The sequence below is a fragment of the Elephas maximus genome, chromosome 3 (genome assembly GCF_024166365.1).
Source record: "Elephas maximus indicus isolate mEleMax1 chromosome 3, mEleMax1 primary haplotype, whole genome shotgun sequence".
Lineage (NCBI taxonomy): Eukaryota > Metazoa > Chordata > Mammalia > Proboscidea > Elephantidae > Elephas > Elephas maximus.
Window position 1 is genome coordinate 181,255,245 of NC_064821.1, and position 26,428 is coordinate 181,281,672.

Consider the following 26,428-nt stretch of genomic DNA (forward strand, 5'->3'; position numbering starts at 1 on the left):
ATGGCCTAGCCAAATTGACACATATTTTTGGGGGGACACAATTCAATGTATGACATATACATATATGTATGTATGTGTGCGCAAGCACATGTATTTATATATATATATTTATATATAATAAAGCACATAGTGGGCACATTTACGAATACTTCTCAGATATAACCAAACACCTCATGGGATTAGTTTTCTGGGTTTGAAGGCTTAGGACCATAGTCTCATGGGACAACTTGGTCAATTGGCCTAACATAGTTCATAAAGTTTATGTTCTATATCCCAGTTTGGTGAGTAACATCTGGATTCTTAAAAGCTTGTGAGCTAAGATATAACTACTGGTCCCTGCTAGTCCAAAGCAAAAGACAAAGATGGAAATCCAAGACTCAAAGAAGAAACTAGTCTACAGGACTGTTTACATGAACCACTGCCTCATCTACCCTGAAACTCCGATCGCTGGTGCCTGGCTACTGCTACCAATCATTCTGATCAGGGCCACAATAGATTAATCCTAATAAAAAAATCCTAATAGGATGGGCAAAAAATATGGAACAGAACTCAAATTCTTAAAAAGTTCAGACTTACTGAACCAGTTGAGACTAGAGAACTCCCAAAGACTCTTGCCCTGAGATACTCTTCAAACCTTGAGCCAAACTGTCTTAGATATCTAGAGCTGCTATAACAGAAATGCCACAAGTAGATGGCTTTAACAAACAGAAATTTATTCTTTCACAGTTCAGGAGGCTAAAAGTCCACACTCAGGGTGCCAGTTCTAGGGGAAGGCTTTATCTCTTTGTTGGCTCTGGAAGAAGGTACTTGTCATCAATCTTCCCCTGGGTCTGGGAGTTTCTCAGTACAGGGTCCCTGGGTCCAAAAGTACATGCTCTGCTCTCAGCTCTTCTTTCTTGGTGATAGGAGGTCCTTTTCCTCTCTGCTTGCTCCTCTCTTTTACATCTCAAGAGAGATTGGCTCAAGATACAAACTAACAGTGTAGATTGTATCCTGCATCTTTAACATAATTGCCTCTAATCCTGCCTCATTAACATCATAGAGGTTAGGATTTACAACACATAGGATAAACACAACAGATCACAAAATAGAGGGTGCCCACACAATACTGGGAATCATGGCCTAAGCAAGTTGACACATATTTTGGGGGTACACAATTCAATCCATAACAGAAACTATCCTCTGAGGTCATCTTTTAGCTAAATAACCGATTAGCTCACCGAATAAAGAATATCACCCGTGAATACTATACTCCTTAAAAAAAAAAAAAAAACCATCTATACGAGACCAAGGAAACCCTGGTGGCGTAGTGGTTAAGTGCTATGGCTGCTAACCAAAGGGACAGCAGTTCGAATCCGCCACACACTCTTTGGAAACTCTATGGGGCAGTTTTACTCTGTCCTATAGGGTCACTATGAGTCGGAATCGACTTGATGGCCCTGGGTTTGGTTTTTGGTTTATTTGATACCAAATGGTCAACAGTTACTTTAAAACAAAGAGGAGAAACTAAGGGGAGAAGAAACTAAATTACGAGAAATGGAATGGAAAAAATGAGGATGTGGACACATTGTGAACAATGTAACTAATGTCACTGAACAATTTGTGCAAAAATTATCAAACGGGAACTTAATATGCTATGTAAACTTTCACCAAAAACACAACAAAATATTATTTTTAAAAATGGGTGGTAACCTAAACAGCAAAGAAAGAAAAAAAAAAAAAAACTGGCCTCCAAGAACAAAACAGAGGAAGTGGTTAAATTAGCTCAGAAAAAAAGTTAGAAACAAAATAATATGGAGACCTCCACTGTTAGCAATTTTAAGTGGCTGAAATCTGTGCAGCATTTCCCATTTCCTGGCTTGTACTGACCTCTTTACCGACACCGAGATCAAAATAAGCTGTCATCAGACCATTAGTCAGCACTTCTAATAGAATTGCATCAAAGATTAATCATCTCTGAAAAGGAGTTCCCCATTCTTCCCTTAAAAGCAAGGGTTTTAAGACCAGTCATAATAAAATAATTTTTGAGTTTCATGTTCAAGTTTATTATAAAATATATAATTCAATTTTCATAAAATCTTTAATCAAAAGTCTAAATTTTTGTTCAGAACAGTATGCTTCAGTGGAATAGGCTTTGAGGTCAATGAAAGCTATGTCCAGATTCCAGGTATATCATTTACTAGCTCTGTAGCTTTGAACAATTGCTTTTAACTTCTTCTAGTTTCAGTTTCTTCCCACCTAAAATGAGAATTCTAATGATTAAATGAAAGAACCAATATAAAACAAGCTTTCTAATCTCTAATATGCAATAGATACTCAGTAATGTATAACGGTGATTACTGGTACATTAAGGAATCAATACTTACATAAAAGGATAGAAGACAGAGCCCCAAGTAAAAAGCTGGTGAGACACGAAATTGTAAATGTATATATGGACTTATATATTCACGTGTCTGTATCTGAACCTGAGTTGGAAAAGGAAAGAAAGAGAGAAAGAAAGATCCATCACTAAGAATAGAGAAGAGGATAACTGAAAGTAAGAGGAAGGGAGACACTTTTCATAATACGGGAAGTGAGGAGCACACTCTCTAAAGAAGAGGTTTGACTTAGAGTATGAAATCTGCCAACGATTGCAAATCATTAGACAGGGAGCCAAGTTCTTAGGGCCACCAACACCTGATGCAGTCCTGTCACCTGGATAGTCAGGGTACCATAGTACTAGGGTACTATAGCTGTGCAGTCTGAAATTGATAGAACATGCAAGCAGCAAGCATTCATAATTACTGGTGACTGGAATGTGAAAGCTGGGAACAAAGAAGAAGGATCAGTAGTCGAAAAATATGGCATGGAGATAGAAACGATGCCAGAGATCCCATGATAGAATTTTGCAAGACCAATGACTACTTCATTGCAAATACCTTTTTCAACAACATAAAAGGTGACTAGACCTCACTGGATGGAATACACAGGAATCAAGTCAACTATATCTGTGGAAAGAGACAGTAGAAAAGCTCAATATCATCAGTCAGAACAAGGCCAGGGTTCTGACTGTGGAACAGACCATCAACTGCTCATATACAAGCTCAGGTTGAAACTGAAGAAAATTAGAACAAGTCCACAAGAACCAAAGTACAACCTTGAGCATATCCCACCTAAATTTAGAGACCATCTCAAGAATAGACTTGATGCATTGAACACTCATGACCAAAGGTCAGACAAGTTGTAGAATGACATCAAAGACATCATACACGAATAAAGAGGTCATTGAAAAGAAAGGAAATAAAGAAAAGACCAAAATGGATGTCAGAAGAGACTCTGAAACTTGCTCTTGAATGTAAATTAGCTAAAGTTAATGGAAGAAATGATGAAGTAAAAAAGCTGAATAGAAGATTTCAAAGGGCAGTTCGAGAAGGCAAAGTAAAGAATATAATGACATACGCAGAGAGCTGGAGATAGAAAACCAAAAGGGAAGAACATGTTCAGCATTTCTCAAGCTGAAAGAACTGAAGAAAAAACTCAAGCCTCAAGTTGCAATGGTGAAGAATACTACAGGGAAAGTATTAAAAGACGCAGGAAACATCAAAGCAGATGGAAGGAATACAGAGTCAGTATACCAAAAAGAGTTGGCCACTGTTCAGCCATTTCAGGAGGTAGCATATGATGGTACTGAAGGAAAAAGTCCAAGCTGTATTGAAAGCATTGGCGGAAAACAAGGCTCCAGGAATTGACAGAATCTCAACTGAGATGTTTTAACAAATGGATGCAGCACTGGAAGTGCTCACTTGTCTATGCCAAGAAATTTGGAAGACAGCGTCCTGGCCAACCAACTGGAAGAGAACAATATTTATGCCTATTCCCAAGAAAGGTGATCCAACTGAATGTGGAAATTATCAAACAATATCATTAATATCACACACAAGTAAAATTTTGCTGAATATCATTCAAAGGCAGCTGCAGTAATACATCAACAGGGAACTGCCAGAAATTGAAACCGAATTCAGAAGAGGGTGTGGAACCAGGGATATCGTTGCTGATATCAGATGCATCCTGGCTGAAGAGAATACTAGGAAGATGTTTACCTGTGTTTTATTGACTATGCAAAGGCATTCAATTATGTGGATCATAACAAATTATGGATAACATCGCAAAGAATGGGCATTCCAGAACACTTAATTGTACTCATAAGGAACTTGTACACAGATCAAGAGGCAGTCATTCAAACAGAACAAGGGAATATGGCGTGGTTTAAAGTGAATACGGCGTGGTTTAAAGTCAGGAAAGGTGTGCGTCAGGGGTATGTACATTCACCATACCTATTCAATCTGTATGCTGAGCAAATAATCCCAGAAACTGGACTATATGAGGAAGAACGGGACACCAAGATTGGAGGAAGATGCATTAACAGCCTTCTTACGCAGATGACTCAACCTTGCTTGCTGAAAGTGAAGAGGACTTGAAGAACTCACTGATGAAGATCAAAGATCACACCCTTCATTACAGATTACAACTCCACATAAAGAAAACAAAAATCCTAGCAATGGACCAATAAGCAACATCATGATAAATGTAGAAAAGATTGAAATTGTCAAGGATTTCATTTTACTTGAATCCACAATCAACACCCATGTAAGCAGTAGTCAAGAAATCAAAAGATGTATTGCATTGGGCAAATCTGCCTCAAAGGACCCTTTTAAAGTGTTGAAAAGCAAAAATGTCACCTTGAAGACTAAGGTGCACCTGACTCAAGCCATGGTGTTTTCAATAGCCTCATATGCATGGGAAAGCTGAAAAATGAATCAGGAAGACCAAAGAAGAATTGACGCCTTTTAACTGTGGTGTTGGCGAAGAATATTGAATATACCACGGACTGCCAAAAGAACGAACAAATCTGTTTTGGAAGAAGTATGACCAGAATGCTCCTTAAAAGCAAGGATGGCCAGACTATGTCTCACATAATTTGGATATGTTATCCGGAGGGATCAGTCCCTGGAGAAGGACATCATGCTTGGTAAAGTGGAGGTCAGCTATAAAGAGAAAGACCCTCAACGAGATAGACTGACATAGTGCCTGCAACAATGGGCTCGAGCATAACAACAATTGTGAGGATGGTATAGGACTGGGCAGTGTTTTGTTCTGTTGTACATAGGGCTGGAACTGGCTGGACAGCACCTAACAATAACAATAAACAATGAGCTCCTTCAAGGCAACAGCCATGGTTCTTTAACAGGAGTAAAATTTAAAATCCTTAACCTGCTTTTCTTTTTTTGCCTCCTGAGTAGAAACCTTCCACACTGGTCTGCCCTAGGCAACTATTCGCCCAGAGGGGGTTTTGGAATTTATTATAGAAACAAGAGAGAGAAAAAGTAATTTTCTTCTTCTGTCATTCAAAAATAGGAAAGAGATTTACTAAACTCCTTTATGAGGTCTGCTATATTTTAACAACCAGGCAAGGGGGCTTCAGATAAAGAATTCTATCAAAATACTGAAGAAAAACTAAACTGCTTGTTAGTAAGTTTTAGCCAGGTGACTGGCGTCAGGAAGAAGCTATGGTGGAAAGATAGACCTGCCCTTTCTTAGTGTGGGGAATCGTGAGGAGTGAAAGGACAGACAGACAAGGTGAGAGAGGGAGAACTGATAATGACGAAAAAGTTGTTCTAATCTCCCCTCCACCATCCTTCTGAGTTCAGCCCAGGTAGGGGAAAGTGCATTAGGAAAGCAAGATTTGCGAAGAAGACAGAAGAACGGGGTCACTCTGGAAGAGACTCCACGTGGGCTCTGGAATGAGATGGTTGTGTATGGTGCGTTCCCATACAAAGCTAGGGACGAAACCCGCCCCTGGGCAGTGCAGCATGGTCAGACAGAGAAATGTAGAGAGGACCCAGAACAGCAAGGATCTCTCGTTTGTCTGAAGCAGGTGAGGTCAGGGCTAGATGACAGGCCTCCCACACCAGGGAAACTGAAATGAGGGCAGGTCAACCAGATCGCACTACAGACTTTGACCAGGCCCAGAGGGACCAACCACAGGTCCCAACCCCTCAGGCTTCATCCACAAACACCTACAGGGTGAACAGAACCAAGTGTACAAGTGACAACAGCCCTGGGGACGCTAACTCCTCCCTATAACCACAAAGTTGCATAAACCTCAGCCCTTCCCCCCACGCCCCAGGCAAGCAGAGGAGGAAGAGGATAGGAAGCCAGAGCGCTTTTATCCAAAGGAGGCAGAACATTCTCTAAGCAGATTAAATTATTAAATCAGACTACATTTTAAATCAAGCCTTTAGTTAACATTATTCTCATCTCTAACAGAAGGTAAGGGCTTTGGAGGGAAGAAAAAATAGTTAGACTAAATAAAGTTCATTTTTCTGCAATTCCATCACACTTTCTATCTTTGGTTTCATCCAAAAAGGAAGTCTAAGTGCAAAACATTATTGTTGACTGGCTGAACTGCCACAGGACTGGCTTCTTCGCAAGAGCAGGAATAGTCATTCTCTGCAGGCTGGCTTTAGTGGTGAGGATCCAGCGACTGAGAGGGAGGGAAAGAAAAGAAAGGCAACTGGCTATGGACAGGGGGTTGGTCTGTTCTGTTCACTGCTGTGTCACTAGTGCCTGGAGCATAGTACGTGCTCCATCAGTATGTGTTAAATGAATAAAAGGATGAATATTTATTGAGCTTCTATCAGGATCCAGGCATTGCATAACATTTATTTTGAAATTCTATTTATAAAACGATTAATATAAAATCCATTTATATTAAATCTTATTTCTCACAACAGCCTTTGTGATAGTACTCTCTGCTATCGCTGAGAAACCGTTTTAATTCTCCTGGAATCCAGATTTCTGGAGTCCATGGGATTAGGTTGACCCATCCAGGCCATTTGCCCTTAGGTGTCCTTTTGAACCTTGAACCCTGAAGAAACTGATTTCCTGAAGTCGCCTTTAAGTCAAACAAAAACCTAGTACGCAGCTTAACGGAGACGGCTTTGCCGTAAACATCGGGCTCTTTTGGAGAATTATCTATGCGCAGTCAGTTTTGAGATTCAGGAAGTCCAGGGTCTAATTAGAAACGGTGTTTTAGGGTAAATTGTTATTGTATAAACAGTGTACGGTCCTCCCTCCCCCAATTTCCATGGCAATGCCCATGAGATGTGGTAAAAGAATTTTGGGACTTCTCATCTTCAGAACATTCTTTACTTTCTAGTCGAAATATTACCCCGATTTGCAATTCATGCATTTAATGAACTTTAATCAGTTTCTATTATTGGCTTAATATGATTTTTATTTTAACGTTGCTATTTTATAGCATAAGGAAATGAGCTCAGATAAGCTGGATAATGTCTCCAGGGTCACACATCTATCCAGTGAGTAGGTGATGTGGACAGAATTCAGACCAAGGCCAAACTGCCTGCTGTGATTTGTAGGTATATTTCCTCCTACAATTTCTTCATGGGGAAGAAATTCCAATGATATTTCTGCCCCCCCCCCATTTTATATTCTGTCAACGAGTCAGAACACATACTGTTAAAAATAAAGGCAAAGACATTTATTGAAGGTTCTAGACAATTTGAACCGAGGACACGTTTGCTCTCACAGAGTGAAACCAAATGCCCGAAATGGTGAAGTCACAGAGATGTATGTATGAGTTAAAAATACAACATCCTGAGTGGAAGTTGCAAGATTAGGTAAGCAGGAGGCAGGACAACTCGAAGTGGGGTCCTGGTTGGGATTGGTTAGAAGAGTATATATGGGTTAAAGGGTATACTCACAGAATTATGGAAGTGTGTGCTCTCAACAGGGTCACAAGATGATTGGGAGCAGGGAAAGATCTGCCGGTTCCACCCTACCAGAGGCCCAAGATCATATGCATATGAAGAAGTTAAGGTTACATTTTCAGGAAGGCAAAAGCAGAAGTCACAAAGTGAAGTCAGGCCTACACCTGAGCCAGCCACCCTAGGCATGCCACACACCTCAGTTTTGGAATCCTGGCACAATTCCAAGAATGATCCTGATGTTCTCTGTGGTGACCAGACTCCTACTGCAAAAAAAATAGTTCTGCTGCTGCTATGATCACACAGTAAACATTAATACTGATACTGTGGCAATTGCTAGGTCTAAGTTAGAACGCTAATAGCTCTCCAGATAGAAAGCCATCACAGGTTAGTAGAAAGTCTGTACGGGAAATCAAAATTCAATCCCAGAAAAAGGAAGGGGGAAGAAAAGGAAAATTATAACCGTAATCAGTACTTTAACTGAAATTAGCACTTTCAAACGTCAAAAGAACACTTGAGCTTTGTGTAGTCAAAATAAACAACAAAATAGACCAAGTTGCATGAAATAAGTCCTTTCTTGGGTTTCCAATGATGTTAGAAACCGCAAAAGGCCCTACCATCTATTTAAATTATAGCATGGTGTTTTACCCTCTGGTGGTTGGTTTAGTCAAACACCGTCATCAACATTAACATTTGCCATGCCCTTCTGCTTTGATCTGCAGCTCCCTCTAAATTCAACAGACATTCACACTGCTGCAGAAGCAAAACCACTGTAATTTCAAAGACTTGCATTCCGTTTATTCTCTTTATGAAATTTAGCAAGAGCCAATAGCCTATGGGCCTAAAGAAAATCGGGCTGAATCTAAAAGAAACAAAGCTTGGAGACATAAAAAATGGAAATATGACCAGCAACTCAAGTATTTCACTTTCCATCATTGTTCTTGGTAGTATGACTATGATTCCAAAATAGTACGAGGAAAATAGAAATGATTAGGAGTTAGAAGGCATGGGTTTCTGTCTTGTCTCTGTTATTGTGAGCAAGTCACTTATCTCTAAAGTGAGACAGACATGATAATCTCTAAGGTCCTTCCGACTCAATGGCTCTGTGACAAACTTGGGGAGGCCTAAGGAAGTTTTCTTGGTTTCACTGTATAATGAAAAAGGGAAGGCCAGCTTCATCGATCACTCTTTACCTGGCTTGGGGAATGTTATTTAACCTCATTTGCCTCTTCTGCAGGGGACCGGTAGTGATACACATTTCACAAGATTGCTATACACACTTAACTGAAAAATGGCTCAGGCAATGTTACTTAACCTCATTAGCTTCAGTTTCTTCATCTGCAGGGAACGGGTAATGATACACACTTCACAAGATTGTCGTGTATAGCTATTTGGGAATGTCAGACTTGCTAATACATGTTTCATAGTTTTTAATTTTTGAAAGAATTTTAGAAAGGGAGGATGTAGGAGAGAACTAACTTTTGCAAAGCATGTAGCATACAACGCATATGGCTAATTTTTTAATTATGCTACTACATTGTACAAGATAGCACCTTGGAGGAAGGTTGCAATGCCATGGTTTTTGTATCCCTGAGCATAGAGTGGAAATCCAGGAGCTAGAGAAGTTCCCTCCAGATATACAAGAGCCTCCAATCTGGCGTGCCAACCAAGAAACCTCCCCAACTGCTAGTCCCAGAGCCTGAGCTGGCTTGGTCCCCGACTCTACCTACTTCCATCACATCCCAGGCCCCAAAGAAGACTGCCCCAATATGGGACTGACTTCCCCCTGCTGGTAGGCCTCCAGGTGAGTAGCTCAGCTCCTGAAAGCTCAGCTGTTCAATTTAAATCAAGTACTTAGTAAAATAGGAGCCCAGGGCCATTGTAGCTACCGCCATATCTCATTTAACCATGTAAACTATTTTTTTAATTGAACTAGTTGACTCCAGCTCATGGCAACCACGTGAGTGTCAGAGTAGAACTTGCTCCATAGATTTTCCAGTGGCTGATTTTTCAGAAGTAGGTCAGCAGGCCTTTCTCCTAAGATGTTCCTGGGTCATTTAAAAATCAGGAGATCACACATCAAAACCCATATTTTCAGGCTCTCCTTAGAATATCTGACAACACTGGGCTCACATTCTCAGCTGACAACAAAGACTAGATTGGGGAGAACCTTCCCTCTTGAAATGACCTTCACTCTCAAGTTTATCACAGTCCTTACCTGGCCCGCTTCACTCTAGAAAGTTATCTGCCTGGTTCCTAGGAGTATTTCAGTACAATCACTGATTCAGAACATCTCAAAAAAAAAAAAAAAACTTTTTTGGGTTTTTTAAGTAGACTAGAAAAACTTCTGAAAGCCTCACAACTGCCAGGACGCAACTGCCTTGGGATCTCAAGTGGCTACTTTGACGTTTAGTCATAAAATTAATGTAACAGTAGACCTATCTTAGGGACCTCTGAAATCCAAAAGATGGAAGAACACTAGCTAGCTCAGCACTGTAGTAAACATGCTGGAGGTCCTTGTAACACTCTGACAAGGAATTAGGGCCAGGCCAGAAGCACTGTTTTAATATGGCAACTGCTTTTTAACTGCTCTGCCTTGCATACTATATAAAATGTCATGTAACTGACATGTTAATTAGCCAACAAATACGTGGAGGCATTTCCAAAGTATAAAAGGATATTTCAGCCTGCTCAAAGCTGAATTCAGACAGTGCTGCCTTAAAGTAATACTCTGTAGATGGCCAATTCGCTTCAGTAAAAATATATCCACTTCCATGGAGAACACTATAAACACAGAGATAGATCCTAATTGCCCCCAAAGCCTGTAACTTGGCTCCTATCAGTGGAATTACTGTAGTTACTGTATAGTGCTGTTTCCTGGTATATGATGGTTGTCAGCACCTGAATCAGGTTTTACTTTGGGGAAGGGCTTCTTGCACTTAGACTTTTACGCAAGTTCATCCCATTAAAGAGCTGTGCTCTGTTGTCCTTTTCTGAACCTTGGCAGGGCCCCTTCATTCTCTCAGAAGTGAAAAGCAAAACTCTGCACTGAGCTGTTAATCACTCCTAGTGAGAGCCATTAAATGGGCATGCTGTCTGTCCTAAGGGACTGTTCATGTACGCAACTACAAATTCCAGGGCTACCCTGCCAACTCAAAAATATGGGTAACACATTTGCTCCTTCAATTCACGTTCCTCCTTCAATTTACCAAACAAGGGATCTAGAAAGGGGAAATGATGCTGCCAACTTTATTTGCTTTAGCCACAAAGTTACAGCCTCTGAAATAAGAGTTAAACGCTATGAAGTTCCTCCAAAGTACAGAAAAGTTCATGGAGTGATATATAAAGAATGTAGAGAGTTTATAACACAGAGAAACTAATCTCTGATGTCAAAGACTTCTTTTGTATGGAATACAAATTGCTCTTTTTCCTCTTTTTTTCTTCAAATAGATTTAAACGAAAGTTAAGGAGAAGTAAAAGTACTTTTAACAATACAAAAATGTTCCAATTCCTTTGCTTCACATGGAAGTTTCCTGCTAGTTGCCAGTGAATTTTTATTTGATAATGGATCTCAAAGTCTCAAGTGAAACGCCTGTGGTAACACAGATACATAATTCCGTAAGAGTCAAAATTCTGTAAACAACAAATGACATTACCAGCAGGGCCAGGCTCAACCCTGACATGACAAGAGACAGCTGGAGTATCCTGAAAACTGCCCTAACCAGAGAAGGAATCATACAATTTGATCAGTGTGCAATTTTTCAATGAAACTCATCTGTCTGTGTTTTCCTCTTCAATGTTTACTTCCCCCAAATTCTCCATGAGTTTAATTCTATTCATCAGAAAAAAAAAAATGTATAAAGAATTGTTTCTTATAACAGAATCTGGCTTTTAGAGAATTAGAAAAATCACATAATGCTTCTCAAAAAGCCACCTATTCAAAGATCAAGAAAGCATATTTTAAAAACACAAAGAAAAATACTTGTCCATTCCTTAAGTAAAAATAGGGCAGTTTTTCAACCAATGATGAGCACTGCATTAATTAATGCATTTATTCTGAGTATTCACTTTAGGAGGAACTAGTTAGTTTATGCATTCTTTTTTTGCAGAGGCAAACAAAAGATTGAGGAGTTTTTTTTTTTTTTTTTTTCCCCTCTAGTGAGAAATTTGTTGTGTATTTAGGCAGACAGCTTCCCACACTACCAAGCCTCCAGTAGTTAGCTGCTATGAACATTCCGATTTTAACACAAAAACTCCAGATATATACCTAAGTGCCTTGATTAGCACTTAATTTTGACTTTCTGAGACTGCTCAACACTGGCCTTTTTATAGATCAAATGGAAAACTCAGATGATACTAAAAGCAACCTTAGAACTCAAAGCCTCCTCATCTACAAGCCGCTTAAGGCTCAACACAGCTCCTGCCCCTACAGGACCCCTCTCAGCCTGTGTGCGTTGTGGGCTGTTGAGTTGATTCTCACTGATAGTGACCCTATAAGACAAAGTAGAACTGCCCCATAGGGTTTCCTAGGCTGTAAATCTTTATGGGAAACCCCGGTGGTGTAGTGGTTAAATGCTATGGCTGCTAACCACAGGGTCAGCAGTTCAAATCCAGCAGGTGCTCTTAGGAAACTCTATGGACTATGAGTCAGAATTGACAGCACTGGGTTTGGTTTTTTTTTTTTTTTGGTAAATCTTTATGAGAGTAGATCACGAGGTCTTTTCTCCCTTGAATCCACTAGTGGGCTCAAACCACCAACCTTTCTGTTAGCAGCCAAGCGCTGAACCTTTATACCATCAAGGCTTCTTCCTTTAAGGATCAAATAGGATAGTTCAATCTAGATAGTCCCTTTGCCTTTTCCTTGGTAACAAATTCAGTAACTAAATTGGCTTCTACTGAGTTCTCTAGAAAATGAATAGAGAGCGGAAATCCATTTGACACAAATCATCAGATGTTTAAATTACTTAACCTCGTTTCAATTTTAGCTAATTAAAAATCACTAATTATGAAAAGAAACAGCATAAAATGCCAAAAGAACACAGTTTTGAAAAAATAGTTAATAAATTGAACACATAAAATGAAATGATGTATGTAAACTTGCTTTTCAAGATGTATTAACGTCGGGTCTTTTGCCCTTTTAAATTAGAAAGTCCTTGTGGGTGTGTCTTCCAAATCCCTTATAGTTTTGCATCTCCTATTATGGTGCCTATTATAGCTCAACAGTCCAGCTAGGAAAGATGTTGACATGAAATATTCAGATAATCGAGGCAAAGGGTTTTATACACGTAACAATCTAGGTAATTCTTTGATGCCCTAATTCACTTTGCACGTGTGAATGGGAATATGAAAATCTGTGTTTTTCTAAACACCTCTCTGACTGGCATCTAGACGAGGAAGAGAAACCAAGAGCTATTTCTGCAGGTGGCCACATGAAGCTCACTAAAGCAGAACAGCATGTGAGAGCTAACCACTATTTCTGGTGGCGCAGAAGATCTGCAGAGGCTGGGCGAGTGAAGACTCTCCATGTGTGTGATAGTTAATGTCTTTACCCAAGATTTAGCACAAGTCTTCTATTTTAAAACATAGCTTTACTGTTGACCTAAATTTGTTTTTCCTTCGAGTGTCTAGACAGGCACAAATGAAACACTGAAATTAGTAATAAGTATGTTTTCCTTTGTACGAAAAAAATGCAGCTACTAATCCTCCCACCAGTAGACCCTATGCTTTGAGGGGTAGCCTGGGTAATGATGAGAGGGTGTGTGAGCTATTGTCACTTTTGAGGTTCTTCCTCATTAAAATGGCAACGGATGTGAGAGGGCTAGCATGGGTTCAGGAGAGCTGGTGTATACAATGGGGGCAAAACATTCTTGGGCTCCTCAGGAAGTTAACCCAAGCTCCCTGGCATCAAGTAGTAACTGAACATGCCACATAAAAAAGACCTACCTAGGCTTCTCTCACTAGTCTCGAGGACTTGAGATAGCTCACCATTAAATTTTCTTCTTCCACTGTATTAAAAAAAATATATATATAGCAAACCTGAATTTGCTCTTACATGACACTGGTAATTAAAGACATATATCATGTCTCCACTTGAGTTGTACCTATTTGTCTTCTTTTCTTTCCATCCCATTGGAGTAAAGGCACCATCTAAGAGTTACTCAAATGTAGACTTTGTTTGCACATTTTAGATCAAGTGGCTCAACCCAGCACAATTCACAGTAGTTCTCTAGAAAGAAAAGCACGAACTGAGGTGAAATAGAAACTACCAACAATGTTAAATGCTATGATTTCCCCTGCTTGCTTCTTTATCACATGGAGTCTAGAACAACCTGAATAATAGAATACAGATATTTACAATCACATCCAATCACCTAAAGACCTTTACTCCATTGAAATCTAAATGGTAGTTCTCCACCGTAGAATTTTAAGTTATTTTTTTTAGAGATATTAGTTAAACAAAAGCTAAAGATTAAATGCTGCCCACATGAATCACATCATTAAATAAATGTGTTTTGCACTAAGAACTCCGTACATTAAAGTGTACAACAATGAGCAAATTCATAAATAAAAATAACTTTTTTTGTCATATCAGGCTCCTGGGACCTCAAATGAAAAGAGCCATTGAAGCACCAGGGCAGCAGAAACAAATCCTGTAAGCTCTGTGAGGACAGGGACCTTGTTTATCTTCCACTCCTGTGTTCATAGCATAAAGCATGGATCAAGCATTCTTGTTGAATGGATGGGTGAATGAATGGGTAGATCACTCAAGAGAGGTGGAAGTAGGAAGGACAAGCCACACCAATGCTTCTTCCATGGTTGTTCTTTCTACCCTGTTATCAATAAGTCAGCAGAAAGAAGAGCAATAACAGGATTAGAGCTCTAGGGAAGCAGATAAACAACTACCTCCCATGCAGCCCTGCTAGCACTGCCCTTCTTTCTTCTGTTCCTGTCCCGCCGTTGTATCTAAACTGCTTGTTCCAGAATCACTGCAGCACCTGAGGCACTTCTTCACCTCTGCCCTAGTGCTCCCAGAGCTGGCTGCAGGAAAGAACCCTTAGGGCTGAGTGCAGGCAAACAACACATCTAGGTTACAACAAGCTTACGGAGACTCCAAGAGCTCAAGCCTGTCTTCCATTTCTTTTGTGTCTCCGCCCATTTACTCCTGTTGCAATGCAATGCTTACGCCTAGGGCAAGCGTCATTATCTGACTGAATCCCTTTTGTAGGTTTGACAGGTGGCCATGGTAAGAAATGGTTTGGCACACTGCAGTTGGTGTGCTTCCAGTACTACTATCTTTCAGTGTCCTTGCCAGTTCATGAAGCTAAATTCTTCATAAGGCTATTTACAGCTCACCATATATTCCTGACTTTGAAATCTGACTGTCAATAACTTTTATCGTGACAGTTTCATTACATTCTTAGACTCTTCCAAGTCACAGAAATTCTTCAGGGATTACAAATACTAAGCCAAACTCTCATCCTATAGAAGCAAAGAGAGTGTCATCAGATCACAGTTATTTAGCATTTTAATGTTTTGGTTCTAGGGCATGGGAGAATACTAAATGAGCATATGCTTTCTTGGGACTTTTGCCACATTCTACCCAACTCCTTGGAACTTTGTCCTACGTCACAGAGAGTATGAGTCCCCTCATTCTCAGAAGTGGAAGTCTACCATATTCATTTTTCTTTTTAATTTCACGGATCTTAAGAATACAGTTGAATGTTTTAACAAATGTATATGCCTGAGTAACTAACATCCTAATTAAGACATAGAGCTTTGCCGACAACCTAGAAAGTTCCCTCACGTTCCTTTCCAGTTTATTCCCCACCCTCCCCATCCCCCAGACAACCACTGTTCTGATCTCTATCCCCATAAATTAGTTTTGTTTGTTCTTGAATGGCATATAAATTTAATCATACAGTGCGCTTCTTTTGCTCAACATAACGGTTTTGAGATTCGTGCAAGTTGTTGCATGAATCAGTAGTAGTTCCTTTATATTGCTGAGTAGTTGAATTTCATTGTATGAATTTAACGTAATGTGTTTATCCATTATTAACAGATATGCTGATTGGGTACAAGAAGTTGGTTCCATAAAACTCAATGCAGCAATATCTGTTCAATCGCATCTGCAACTCACACTTGGCTTTTGCTAATGGCTATGCCAAGAGCTAAATCTAATTTTTAGTCCCTCAGTCCTCAATGGGATGAAATAGAGCATGAGAAAAACAGGATCACTTGAGTCTGAATCTGAGAAGAAAGCATAGGAAGCAAGAGATATTGGGGAAAATATCTTCAACGTAACCCAAATTTTTTCTTCTTTCCTGCTCTTGTAAAGTATTGTCAAAACTGAACTAAATGCAAGTCTAAAGAACCCTGGTGGTGCAGTGGTTAAGTGCTCCACTGCTAACGAATGGTCAGTGGTTTGAACCCACCAGCAACTCTTGGGAAAAAGATGTGGCAGTCTGCTTCAGTAAAGATTTACAGCCTTGAGAACCCTATGGGGGTTAGTTCTACCCTGTCCTATAGAGTCTCTATGAGTCGGAATAGATTCCACAGCAACGGGTTTGATTTTGGTTAAATGCAGGTCTAATCCTCCCTCCCTGTTATCTTTATCTTATCTCTCCCAGTTCTTTTGACTATTGAGTAAAAATCCTATCTCATTGTAGACAATTTAAAGGCTTTTAGTTATTCAATTAAACCTTGCTTGCTTGGGTATTCTGAAAGACGACTTTAGTTCCAATTAGTTTGGCAGTGAAGGCAATGGTGTATATAAAAAAAAATCTTGGGTCCCTTTCTTTGGACCATGTAAACCACGCATCAAAAAAGCTGGAAACAAGGTTGAAGGAAATGATGCATCTATTATGATTTTGCATAAAAAAAAATTATGTGTCCACAGAGAGAGCATACTCTACTACGTCCTACAAGTGTTTCTTTTGGTTATTTCTGATTCCTGCCCCAAATGTTTATAAAATATTTAGAAAACAGACAAATCTAGTTTAATCTAATTTGTTAGAAAACAAGCTAGATCAAATCTAGTCTGATCTAATTAGTTAGGTGTTCTCAGGAAACAAACAAACAAAAAAAAAACACCATCCCAGGTGAGGTGCATGGAGCAAGCAGTATTTGAAAAAGAATAACTGAGCATTATGCAGAGATTACAGGATCCCGTTATTACAAGTAATACTGTGGATGGATGACAGTTCCTTGTTAGAGATTAATTTTGAGTTTGTGACTATTCTTGTGGTCAAATCCTTAACAGTGTTTGCAGTTAGAATATTTTTTAATGGCTCACTCCCATACTATCCCCTACATCTCACAGGTTAAGTGGGGCTGCCAGGAGTTAGAATAACTTTAACTTCAAGTCTTCATTTTGTAGGATTACCCCAGTAAAGCCAGCCACGTTTCCAAAGGTTCTATTTCAAAGTAGTAGCTCCCAAACACAGCTGTATTTGTAGCAGTCCAAAAAAAGTGACAGATCTCAGCAATGTCCTGAATGGAGGCATGAAATAAAAACTATCCAAAAAGTGCAGTCTAGTTTGGAATTACTACAAGAGAATTGCACTGGCCATCCTTATTATTACCCTATTAAGTGACTTCTGGATCAATAACATCTACTAGGCTTTCTCATTTTCTGTTACGGTGTAGGAAAAATGTAGAATTTCAAGAACATAAAAGAAAAAAAAAGAATTAATCCAATTTGAAAATAAATAAGATTAAAATCTTTATAATAAGACTGTTCCCAATGGGGAAAAACATTAATGTCACAAACCACAACTGAAGTGTTAGAATTGCTAAAATAGGATCAAGTGTCTAATTAGCATGAATGCAAATTTTCCATTACTATAAATTTTGAATCTCTAATAATACCTCAAGACCAACTTTTACTAGAAAACTAAATTTCTCTACTATGAGAGTAGAAAGCAAGAATTTGTCTTATGTAAGATTTTTATTTTAATGTTCTGTAAAAATGCAATCACTTTTCATTTTGTTGTAAAAAAGTATTATTTGATGTAATTTTATAACACTCTTGAATATTATTTAAGAGTCATTTCGTACTTTTTACAAGGATATGTCCCATTTTGCCATGGTTATCTGTTTTATTCCTCCTGAAAAACACCACAAATGTTTTTATGCAAAACTTTAGATGTCTATATTTTAATATAAATATATAGTTACTGAGATTTCATTCATTGTCACTTCTCAGAATACGCTAAATTAAAACCAGATAGGTATTCATGTTGGGACACAACCAAGGATTTCTTCATCCCAGCCTTTGCTTCTTAGCAAGAACTTAGGCTCTGCCACACATCTGCCAAGGAAAACCACAACCTATGACAGTCCAAACTTTTTTGGAATGAAATGCACTGTCTGGAGTTTTCTGGAAGAAAGTACATCTACTCACAGATGGGCAAATGAGGTCGCCTCCCTGTCACCAATGAGCTTCTCATTCCCCTCCAGGGCCAGTGTCCTTTCTCATCTTTCTCATCTCACATGAGTTACCCCTGCGTTTATGGACACTTTGACTTTCAGAGACACACAAAATGGACACAGTTTTCCAGCATGCTTGACTCTGTAACGAAAGCTCTAGGAAGTGAGTGTAACAATGAAATCATTCCTTCCGCCTCACCAGACAGATGGATAGAGACATTCCAGTTTGTTTCCAGTCTTTTGTCTTCGGAGCATTTTTGGCATTTCCTTCAGGAAACTGGAGGTTGTGACCTAAGGTTTCCTTAGTGAACACACTCCTGTTTCCCACAGTTAACCTTACCCAGAAATGACATCTATTCCATTAGGTGAGGTTTATCTTCATGTTCCAACTGTGTCCTGTACAGAGTCAACGACATTTGAAAGCACAATTCTGAAAGTAACAACAATAGGACTGGAGAGCTAAACATATGAACCAATTTAATACCCAGTGAAGACAACAATCATACTAAAATTAGATTGAAATAAGTCTTAGAACAATTTTATGATGCTTGCAAAGTGCCCTTGCTCTCATTTTACAATTGGAGAAATTAAGGACTAAGGATATTAAAGCTTTCAGACACTAAGAATCAAAAGCTTTCAGATAAAATGTGTTATGCTACTCAGCCTGCATTCCACAACCTGCTACCTCATTGATATTGTACACACCAATATTTGTTCAAAGTGTAGAGTAGGAGAACCCAACACTGTCCTGAAAAAGACCAAAAAATGATTTAATATTATCTCCCATGTCCAAATCCCCGCTTCCTTAGCTTTTGGTAAAAGGCCAAGCACGCAAGCTTTTGTTGGTGAGTTTGAACAGATCTTTGAGTCTCATAATCTAAGTTAGATTTACAACCACATTGTTGTATAGCATTTCTTTAAAAATTCATGTTTTAGAACAGAATTACTGTACTTAATATAGTTTGGCTCGAGCACAATCAATTTAAAACTCAAACAATTACTTTTACTTGCTAGTGTGGTATTTAAAAGGGTGGTGGTTTTTATCTCATTCTTTACTACTCTTCAACGTGAACTTATTGAAGTTTCTCTTCCTGAAGCAACCAGGGTGGTTTCTAAACAAACCACATTTTTTTTTCCACCCCCTAGGCCATCAAGGTAAATCCTTTAAAGAATAACAGAATTTTTCCCTTAGCTTTTGATTCCAAAAGCCACATAGTCAGTGTCTCCATAATTATTTTTAAAAATGCTCTTCACAAAAGGATCTTTCAAAAAATCAGTTTATTAATGTTTAAAAGTTGATAAAGCTATGTGCAAAATGATCCACAATAGTCAGAAACCTATTAAATACTATTTAAAAAAAAAAAAAGACATTTCTCTGTTTAATTGCACTGAAAACCATACTATAGAGACAGCAATATATTTTTATTCTTTGTAACATTCATACACCTCTTCAATTAACTGTCTAGTTTACACTGTACTGAAAATCATCTGATGTTCCCTATCAGTTAAAGTAATGCTTTAAGGGCACAAGAGGGTGGTATTTTCGTAAGAGATACACATTCAGTGGTGTTAACACAGGTTAGAAAAATCCAATAAAACGACCTTAACTGAAACAAATACATTCAAAATCATAAAAAGTATTTTTAACACAACAAAATACAACCAGCCTGTTGGTTGGAATGAATCACACAACACTCTGAAATAAACATCAAGAAAAGTGCCAAAGACAGAAGTTGCATTTGTTAGACAAATTCGAGAATTAAGGAATTTCTCTTGGTTTACAAAAGTCAATCCCCAGTCAGTTTTCACCTTCTTTTGTTTGCTGGCTTCTTTTATGACACTAAGGCTGATATCATTTAGATAAAGTGGACTTCCCTACACAGATTCAGCCACAATGGATATGCTACTGTAACACTTTTATTTCATTGTAAAGATGTAAAAAAAAAAAAAATCAAAGTGACTTCAACCAAATTCAAAACACTGACCTAGGTTACCTGGAAACTTTGGCCTCAGCAAATGAAATTATTTTCTCCAAACCATTTCCATCTCCTCACGGTTGCCTACTCAGGCTGCTACAGATGACCAAGAAAGGGACCATGCCAGCACCCTGGCTCTGATGAAGGCCAGACATTTAGCACATAAAATGAAAGAATTTTGAGGAGGGGTGTAAAAGGGGATGGAGAGTGGGATATACAGAACATTCCTAGAGAAGGAGATGTGCACACACTCATTTGGGTTTAAACTAAAGTGAAAGAAAACATCTTCTCCTCAACATTCCAGACAAAGAGATTGTTCACATGGGGACATTAGTCTTTGAGGAGGGGCCAGGTGAACCCTTCAGGAGCCTGACAATGCTAGACCTTTGGCTCAGTGCAAAATCAAAGCTCCAGGGGGGAGGAACTATATTCGAGGCCAGGACCCGATCTCCACCCTTCCCAGTGCATTGTTCCCAGGAACTAACTCCACCCACCAACACCTGGCGCCACCAGGCTTCTCTTATTCTCTCCCTCCCTGGTTCTGGCTCACAGCAGCTCCTCCCTGGCAGCAGTCGAGGCCCAGAGAGTTCCACAAAACACTGGAGCGTGACTACGTAAGAGCACTCCCCATGGGTTGGCAGCTTTCAGTTTTAGGAAGAAGAGTTGACATTTCCAGAGGACATAATGGTCTCTGGGTTGTCTCCATCGTCCTTCTGGGGGTGGGAGGAGTTGTCGGACTTGCTGCGGCTGAATTCCACTCCAGCAATGATGGGTCGCTTGAATTTGCCAGTAGAGTCTCCACTGGGACACTTGCAGCAGGACATGATCTTGATGAAGGCCCGGCGCATCTCCTTGTTGGTCAGAGTGTAAATGATGGGATTGGTGCCAGAATTGAGCACAGCCAACACCAGGAAGTACTCAGCTCGGAAGAGGATGTCGCAGGTCTTCACCTTGCAGCCCACGTCTAGCAGGAGCAGGATGAAGAGGGGCGCCCAACAGGCAATGAAGACGCTCAGGACGATAATCACCGTCTTGAGCAGCGCCAGTGACTTCTCAGAGCTGCGGGTGGCCTTGGAAATATTCTTGCGAAAGGTCAGACGGCGGCTACGAGTCCTAACTAAGGAGTAGATCCTGCAGTATAGGATGACGATGGAGAGCAGGAGCAGAGTGAAGACCGTGGTGCAAAAGAGGATATAGTGCTTGTGGTAGAGCGGCAGCACCGTGGAGCAGCTGGGCAGCATGCCGATGCAATTCCAGCCCATGATGGGCAGGCTGCCCAGGATGACAGAGATGACCCAACAGGCACTGATGAGCAGGAAGGAGCGAAAGCTGTTGCTGCCATTGTGGAGTTTCATCTTCAGCATGGTGATGTAGCGCTCAATGGCAATGGCTAGCAAGCTGAACACAGAGGCAGACAGGGCCACGAACATGCTCCCTTCCCGCAAAAACCACTGGACGGGGATGAGCTTGTAGGTGGTGGCCCCAGACAAGAGCAGATTGGCTACATAAGCCACTCCTGCCAACAGGTCTGAGAGAGCCAGGTTACCAATAAAATAGTACATGGGTCGGTGGAACTTCTTGGTTTTCCAAATTGTCAGCAAGACGAAGATATTCTCCAAGATGATAAAGCAACAGATGAGGATGAACACCACCGAGGTCAGTTTAATGCCATTGTCCTTGTCGGCGCTGATATTCAGCTTTCCGGTGTAGTTGTAATGCAGGATGATGATGTCATGGTTGACATAGTCGGAGCGGTGCTGGATGCTGGCGGACCCCATGGTGCCGCGCTGTGTCCACAGGAACCCTGGGGTGGCAAGTCTCCCAGCCGCCGCTAGAGGGCAGGTGGAGAGAGCCGTCACTGGCTGCCCCGGGGATTCAGTGGGAGAGATCCAGGCTTTTTGTGTTGCTTTTCCTTGGCTTGAGGGGGCCTCGGAAACCGCAGCCTTAAACAAATCACAAAGAGGAGAAAGTCAGGAAAAAAAGCCACATCACACTGGCATAATTCACTCTAGCTAAAACGTTGCGCCAATAGTTAGTTGATTTGTTTTAAAGAAACTCAGGGAGAGTGCAGGGAATGGAATTAAAAAAAAAATCAAATTTTCGCTTCTTGCAAAAAAATGGAAAAGGGAGAGAGAGAGAAAAAAAACAAAAATTAACCCCAGCTGTAAACGTCAACTGGACAAGACGCAGATTCTCCCTTTGGTCGGTCGCATCCACTCAAAAGGAAAAGGGAAATCTGGAGAAGCACGCCCCATTCTAACTCCACTCCGCCCCGTCGCTCCCTAATTTCCAGCCCGAAGATTTTCTGAAAAATCCCCTGGCTTAGCTATGCACTCACCGCCAGCTCATGGTCTTTCCTCGGAAGAGACCTAACCGCGAATCTGACGGCGGAGACGCACACCTCTGCCTTCCCTTCCTTCAGCTAAAAGAGAGGAGCACCACCTCCTAATTGCCATGCACGAAAATCATTTGACGGCGTAAGTCATTCTTTGGGCTCTATTAATAACTCTCTAGGAGCAGGTGTGCAGGGTCTGCTCACCGCCCTGGGTCCGAGGACGCAGTGAGGTGTGGGCAGCCAAGCCCTGCCTGGCCTTGGGTAAACAGGAAAGCTCAGTGCCTCCGAGAAGCAACTGCCTATTCTCTCTTTTTTTCGCAAGCTAGTGCAAGTGACTTTAAAAGAACTCAGTGGAAACCATTCATAAGAAAGAGACTGCAATCCATCCCAGAAGTTCCAAATATTAAGTGATTGCATAAGGGGTACTTTTAGTTATCGTGGGCACGGTCAAAATAACACACACACACACACAAACACAGACACACACAAAAGAGAGAAGTTATACTACTAACGACAAAAATACCGGCCTCCACATTCCTGATTTGAGGGCATAACTACTCCCCAGAAACTCACAAAAACGTACGTCCGGTGCACGGCTAAGCAAGCATGGGTAGCTGTAGGGACTGTTCTCCCTCAACACGTCGCCTCTTCTCACAGAACTAGAAAGTGTGGAGGTAACGAAACACAGCACTTTTTTTTAACAGAACTCTACTATTAAGCTGCTTAAATGTTTCAAGGTCACGCGGCAATGGTGATAAAAGGGCCGTTAACAGAGGCGAGAACAACCGCAGCAATTCCTGGGACAGCAAAGACTTCTCGCGCCAAGAAGCTCTGCATTTCCCCCATCGAATTCAGCACCCTGCTCGCGGGCAGTGCAAGTTTAAAGCCATCCCCCGCAACCCCCCGCCAATATTCTTTGTCTATAGGATTTCCAAAACTAACTCCCTCTTCTCCGACCAACCGTAGCTTCCACCTCTCAGTCCCAGTCGGCTCTACCACTGGAACTTAACCCTTCTTCAAACTCCATAAATCCCCAAAAGTCCCAAGAACAATCTGATCGGGTGGGGCTCCTTAGTAGCCAGGGATACACGTTTTCAGCTCCCAAAGACGTAGGGTTTCAAAGTTTTTGTTTGGCTTCGTTCCATCTTAAAATGCCCTTCTGATTCCGAAGCGCTCCCCGCGCCCAGCCTGCCCGCGCCCCGGGCGCACGGCTCGCAGCCCCCTACCTGGCTCAGGCAGGACGGAGTTGCGTTCGGAGAGCTCCGGGTCTGCCCTGCGCGCTCGGCATCTTGCTGCCGCCGACTGCGTCGAGCTCTGGCCAACTTACTGGAGCCGGGGTCCCCTCCCTCCGCAGCCTCGCACTCCAATGGCCAGCCCCACTCCTGCGGCCCGTGCTGGCCAGCGAGGCCAGGCGGCCGAGCGCCGCGCCCAGACTGGGTGGCTTCTTTCCGAAGGCACCGGGAGGGGTTAAAGCCTCAGCCCCCCACGCCCTCCGCCAGTAGCTGGGGCCCTCCGGAGCTCGGCTGCTGAGACACTGTCCAGGAAAGATCTGGGGCAGAAGTAACAAAAAAAAAAAAGAACTCCTCCTCCCCCTCCGGCAACCGAGATAAAAAAAAGAAAAAAAACCAAAAGGGGCGGAGCCTGGTGCCCCCTGGATTCTAATGTATAAATCACCGCCCTTGTCCCGCCATCGGGCGCTCCCGGGCGGTGGAGAGGCTTCTCTCCAGCTTTGGAAAAGGGAGGAGGTGAAGAGCCTTTGGAAACTTTTCTCCCGGGAAGTCTTAGAGTGCCGAGGACGATCCGGTGTCTCCCAGCGTACCTCCCTTGTCCCCCATCCCCTCGGCCCTCAGGGGATACGAGACCAAAGATGAAAACCCGGCGCCCCCGAGGGCGCCTCTGCGCGAGGAGGAGAAACCCGAGCACTCGCCCAATAAGCCCAGAGAGGCTGGGAAGGGGCTGCTAGAGAGATGAAGGAGGCCAGTAACCCCGGAGGGAGAAGGGGCAGAAAGTTTCCTCCACCCCCAACCTCCAGTCCCCGCGCTGCCCGGAAACTTGCGGTCGGATGGGCAGAAAGTGGCTTTCGCGGGGCACACAGTCAAATGGGTACTGGGGTATTGGGGCGGGGGCTCCCCTCACTCAATTCAGTCTGACACAAAGTCAGACCCTGTGTCCGGGATTCTGGTCACTGGTGAGGCCCTTGAGAAGGGGGGTTGCTGCCGGTTTCTGGGAGATTTAAAGAGCCGGTGACTTGGGCAGCTGAGGAATTTCCAAAGGGGTAGAGCTGCCCGGCCCATCCGGCGCCTGAAGATGCCCAATTGGATGTCCGCGCCCTTCTCCCCCTTGCTACCCGGGAGGTGACTTCAGAGACCACCCAAACTTGATGCTCCCCCACCCCTTCCTTTCGCTGATATGCTACTTCAGAACTTGAGGCTGAGAGGCGCCCTTGGTCAAATTCACCTGAGTGGTAATGGCAAGACACTTCTGCCCCTGCCGTACTGCTACAGGCTGTTTCCACCCAGTCCCTGCTCGCCCTTCCCGACAGATGTGAATGCAAAACCTCCTCCCTGTGCAGTTTCAAGGATGACACACCCTGTACCTGAATGACTCAGAAGGATGCTGAATGAATAAACAACAGACCCCTGGCTTCTTAGATCTTATGAGTTTGCAAAAAAAATTAAGTGACGGTTAATCACAGCTGCCTTAAAGCCCTCATCAAGGATTTCACACTCAGCATATATATAGCCACAAATTCAACGACAGTATTATGCATATGTACTACACAGAAACTAAGGTTATGGTCTTCTAGACTCCAGAATATGATGAGTGGCCCTAGGGGTTTGAGGACTTCGTTCATTTAAAGGGAGAAGCTTGTTGTGCCTACACAAAACAACATAAAGTGGGCACCTGGAAACCACCGCCCCCCCCCCCCCCCGCCGCCACACACACACACTAATTTATTCATTGTTTAAAGGCTAAGGTATTAAAGTGACCTGCACTCTCAGACTGTATCAGGCACTGTGAGAGATTATCTAATTTAACATTACTGCACCTCAAAGCAGAGCCCTGGTGGCACAGTGGTTAAGAGTTTGGCTGCTAACCAAAAGGTCAGCAGTTTAAATCCAACTGCTGATCCTTGAAAATTCTATTGGGCAGTTCTACTCTGACCTATAGGGTTGCTATGAGTCAGAATCCGCTCAATGGTAACAACTGGTTTAGTTAGCCCTTTGAAACAAACATTACTGGCCACTTTGTTGATGAGGGAAGTGTCACTCAGACAGCTAAAATGACTTGCAGCTCTCCCAGCTAGTTACGGGTAAAACTGGGTTCCAGAACTTCAATACTGCCATGTCATGGCTCCCAGCTCAATTGTCCAGTTTCAGAAGTAAAAGCGGCTTTCCTCTTTCCCAAGGCAAACTCTTGCCTCTTATCATCATGCCACTTCCCCCAAACTTTCTATGCCCAAGCTCAATTATTCCTTCTCTCTTGTTCTATCAATGTTTGACCTCTGATGGCATTATCTTCAGCTTACCTGAATGTTTATGTGTCTCCTCTACTAAAACTCACTGTCTTCCTCCACAAAATTGGTTCCTTGTCTCTCACTTCTCTTGTTTGCCAACATCCCAAATAGTGTAGCGCAACATGATCCAGCTTCGGAACCAGACAAGCTTCAGTTCAGGCTTAACACTGATAGTTCCTAGCTGTATGACTTTGAGCAAATTCCTTTCACTTCCTTGACCCTCAATTTCCTCGTCTCTAAAAAGATGTGATGATATTTCTCTCTCTCAGTCATTGTGAACATTAAAGAGTTTCATACATACAAAGTGTCCATTACAGTACAGAGTAAGCGTCGTACCCTCCCACCACCTCTATCTCTGTTGTTGTTGTTACTTGCCATTGAGTCAGCTCTGACTCTTGGAGACCCC

The 26,428-nt window shown here is 41.8% G+C and overlaps 2 protein-coding genes across 3 annotated transcripts in view; both read right to left on the reverse strand.

The window, feature by feature from the left end:
* Positions 1-26,428, reverse strand: part of SLC30A7 (solute carrier family 30 member 7) — a 615,874-nt gene that overhangs the window by 150,139 nt on the left and 439,307 nt on the right. The gene's annotated exons all lie outside the window — the stretch shown is intronic.
* Positions 19,456-24,083, reverse strand: S1PR1 (sphingosine-1-phosphate receptor 1). 2 transcript variants are annotated; one of them, XM_049880235.1, is made up of 2 exons: positions 23,732-24,083; positions 19,456-22,113 (listed from the first exon to the last, which is right to left on the reverse strand). In XM_049880235.1, the coding sequence occupies exon 2, from the start codon at positions 21,946-21,948 to the stop codon at positions 20,821-20,823; it is 1,128 nt and encodes a 375-aa protein (XP_049736192.1). In that variant the 5' UTR covers positions 21,949-22,113; positions 23,732-24,083; the 3' UTR covers positions 19,456-20,820. The 2 variants fall into 2 exon arrangements, with proteins under 2 accessions (XP_049736192.1, XP_049736193.1); XM_049880236.1 differs by lacking the exon at positions 23,732-24,083 and adding an exon at positions 22,509-22,749.

What these genes read in the sequence shown, in the direction of transcription:
- S1PR1 (XM_049880235.1), bottom strand. Translation starts at nt 21,948, where the DNA reads ATGGGGTCCGCCAGCATCCAGCACCGCTCCGACTATGTCAACCATGAC.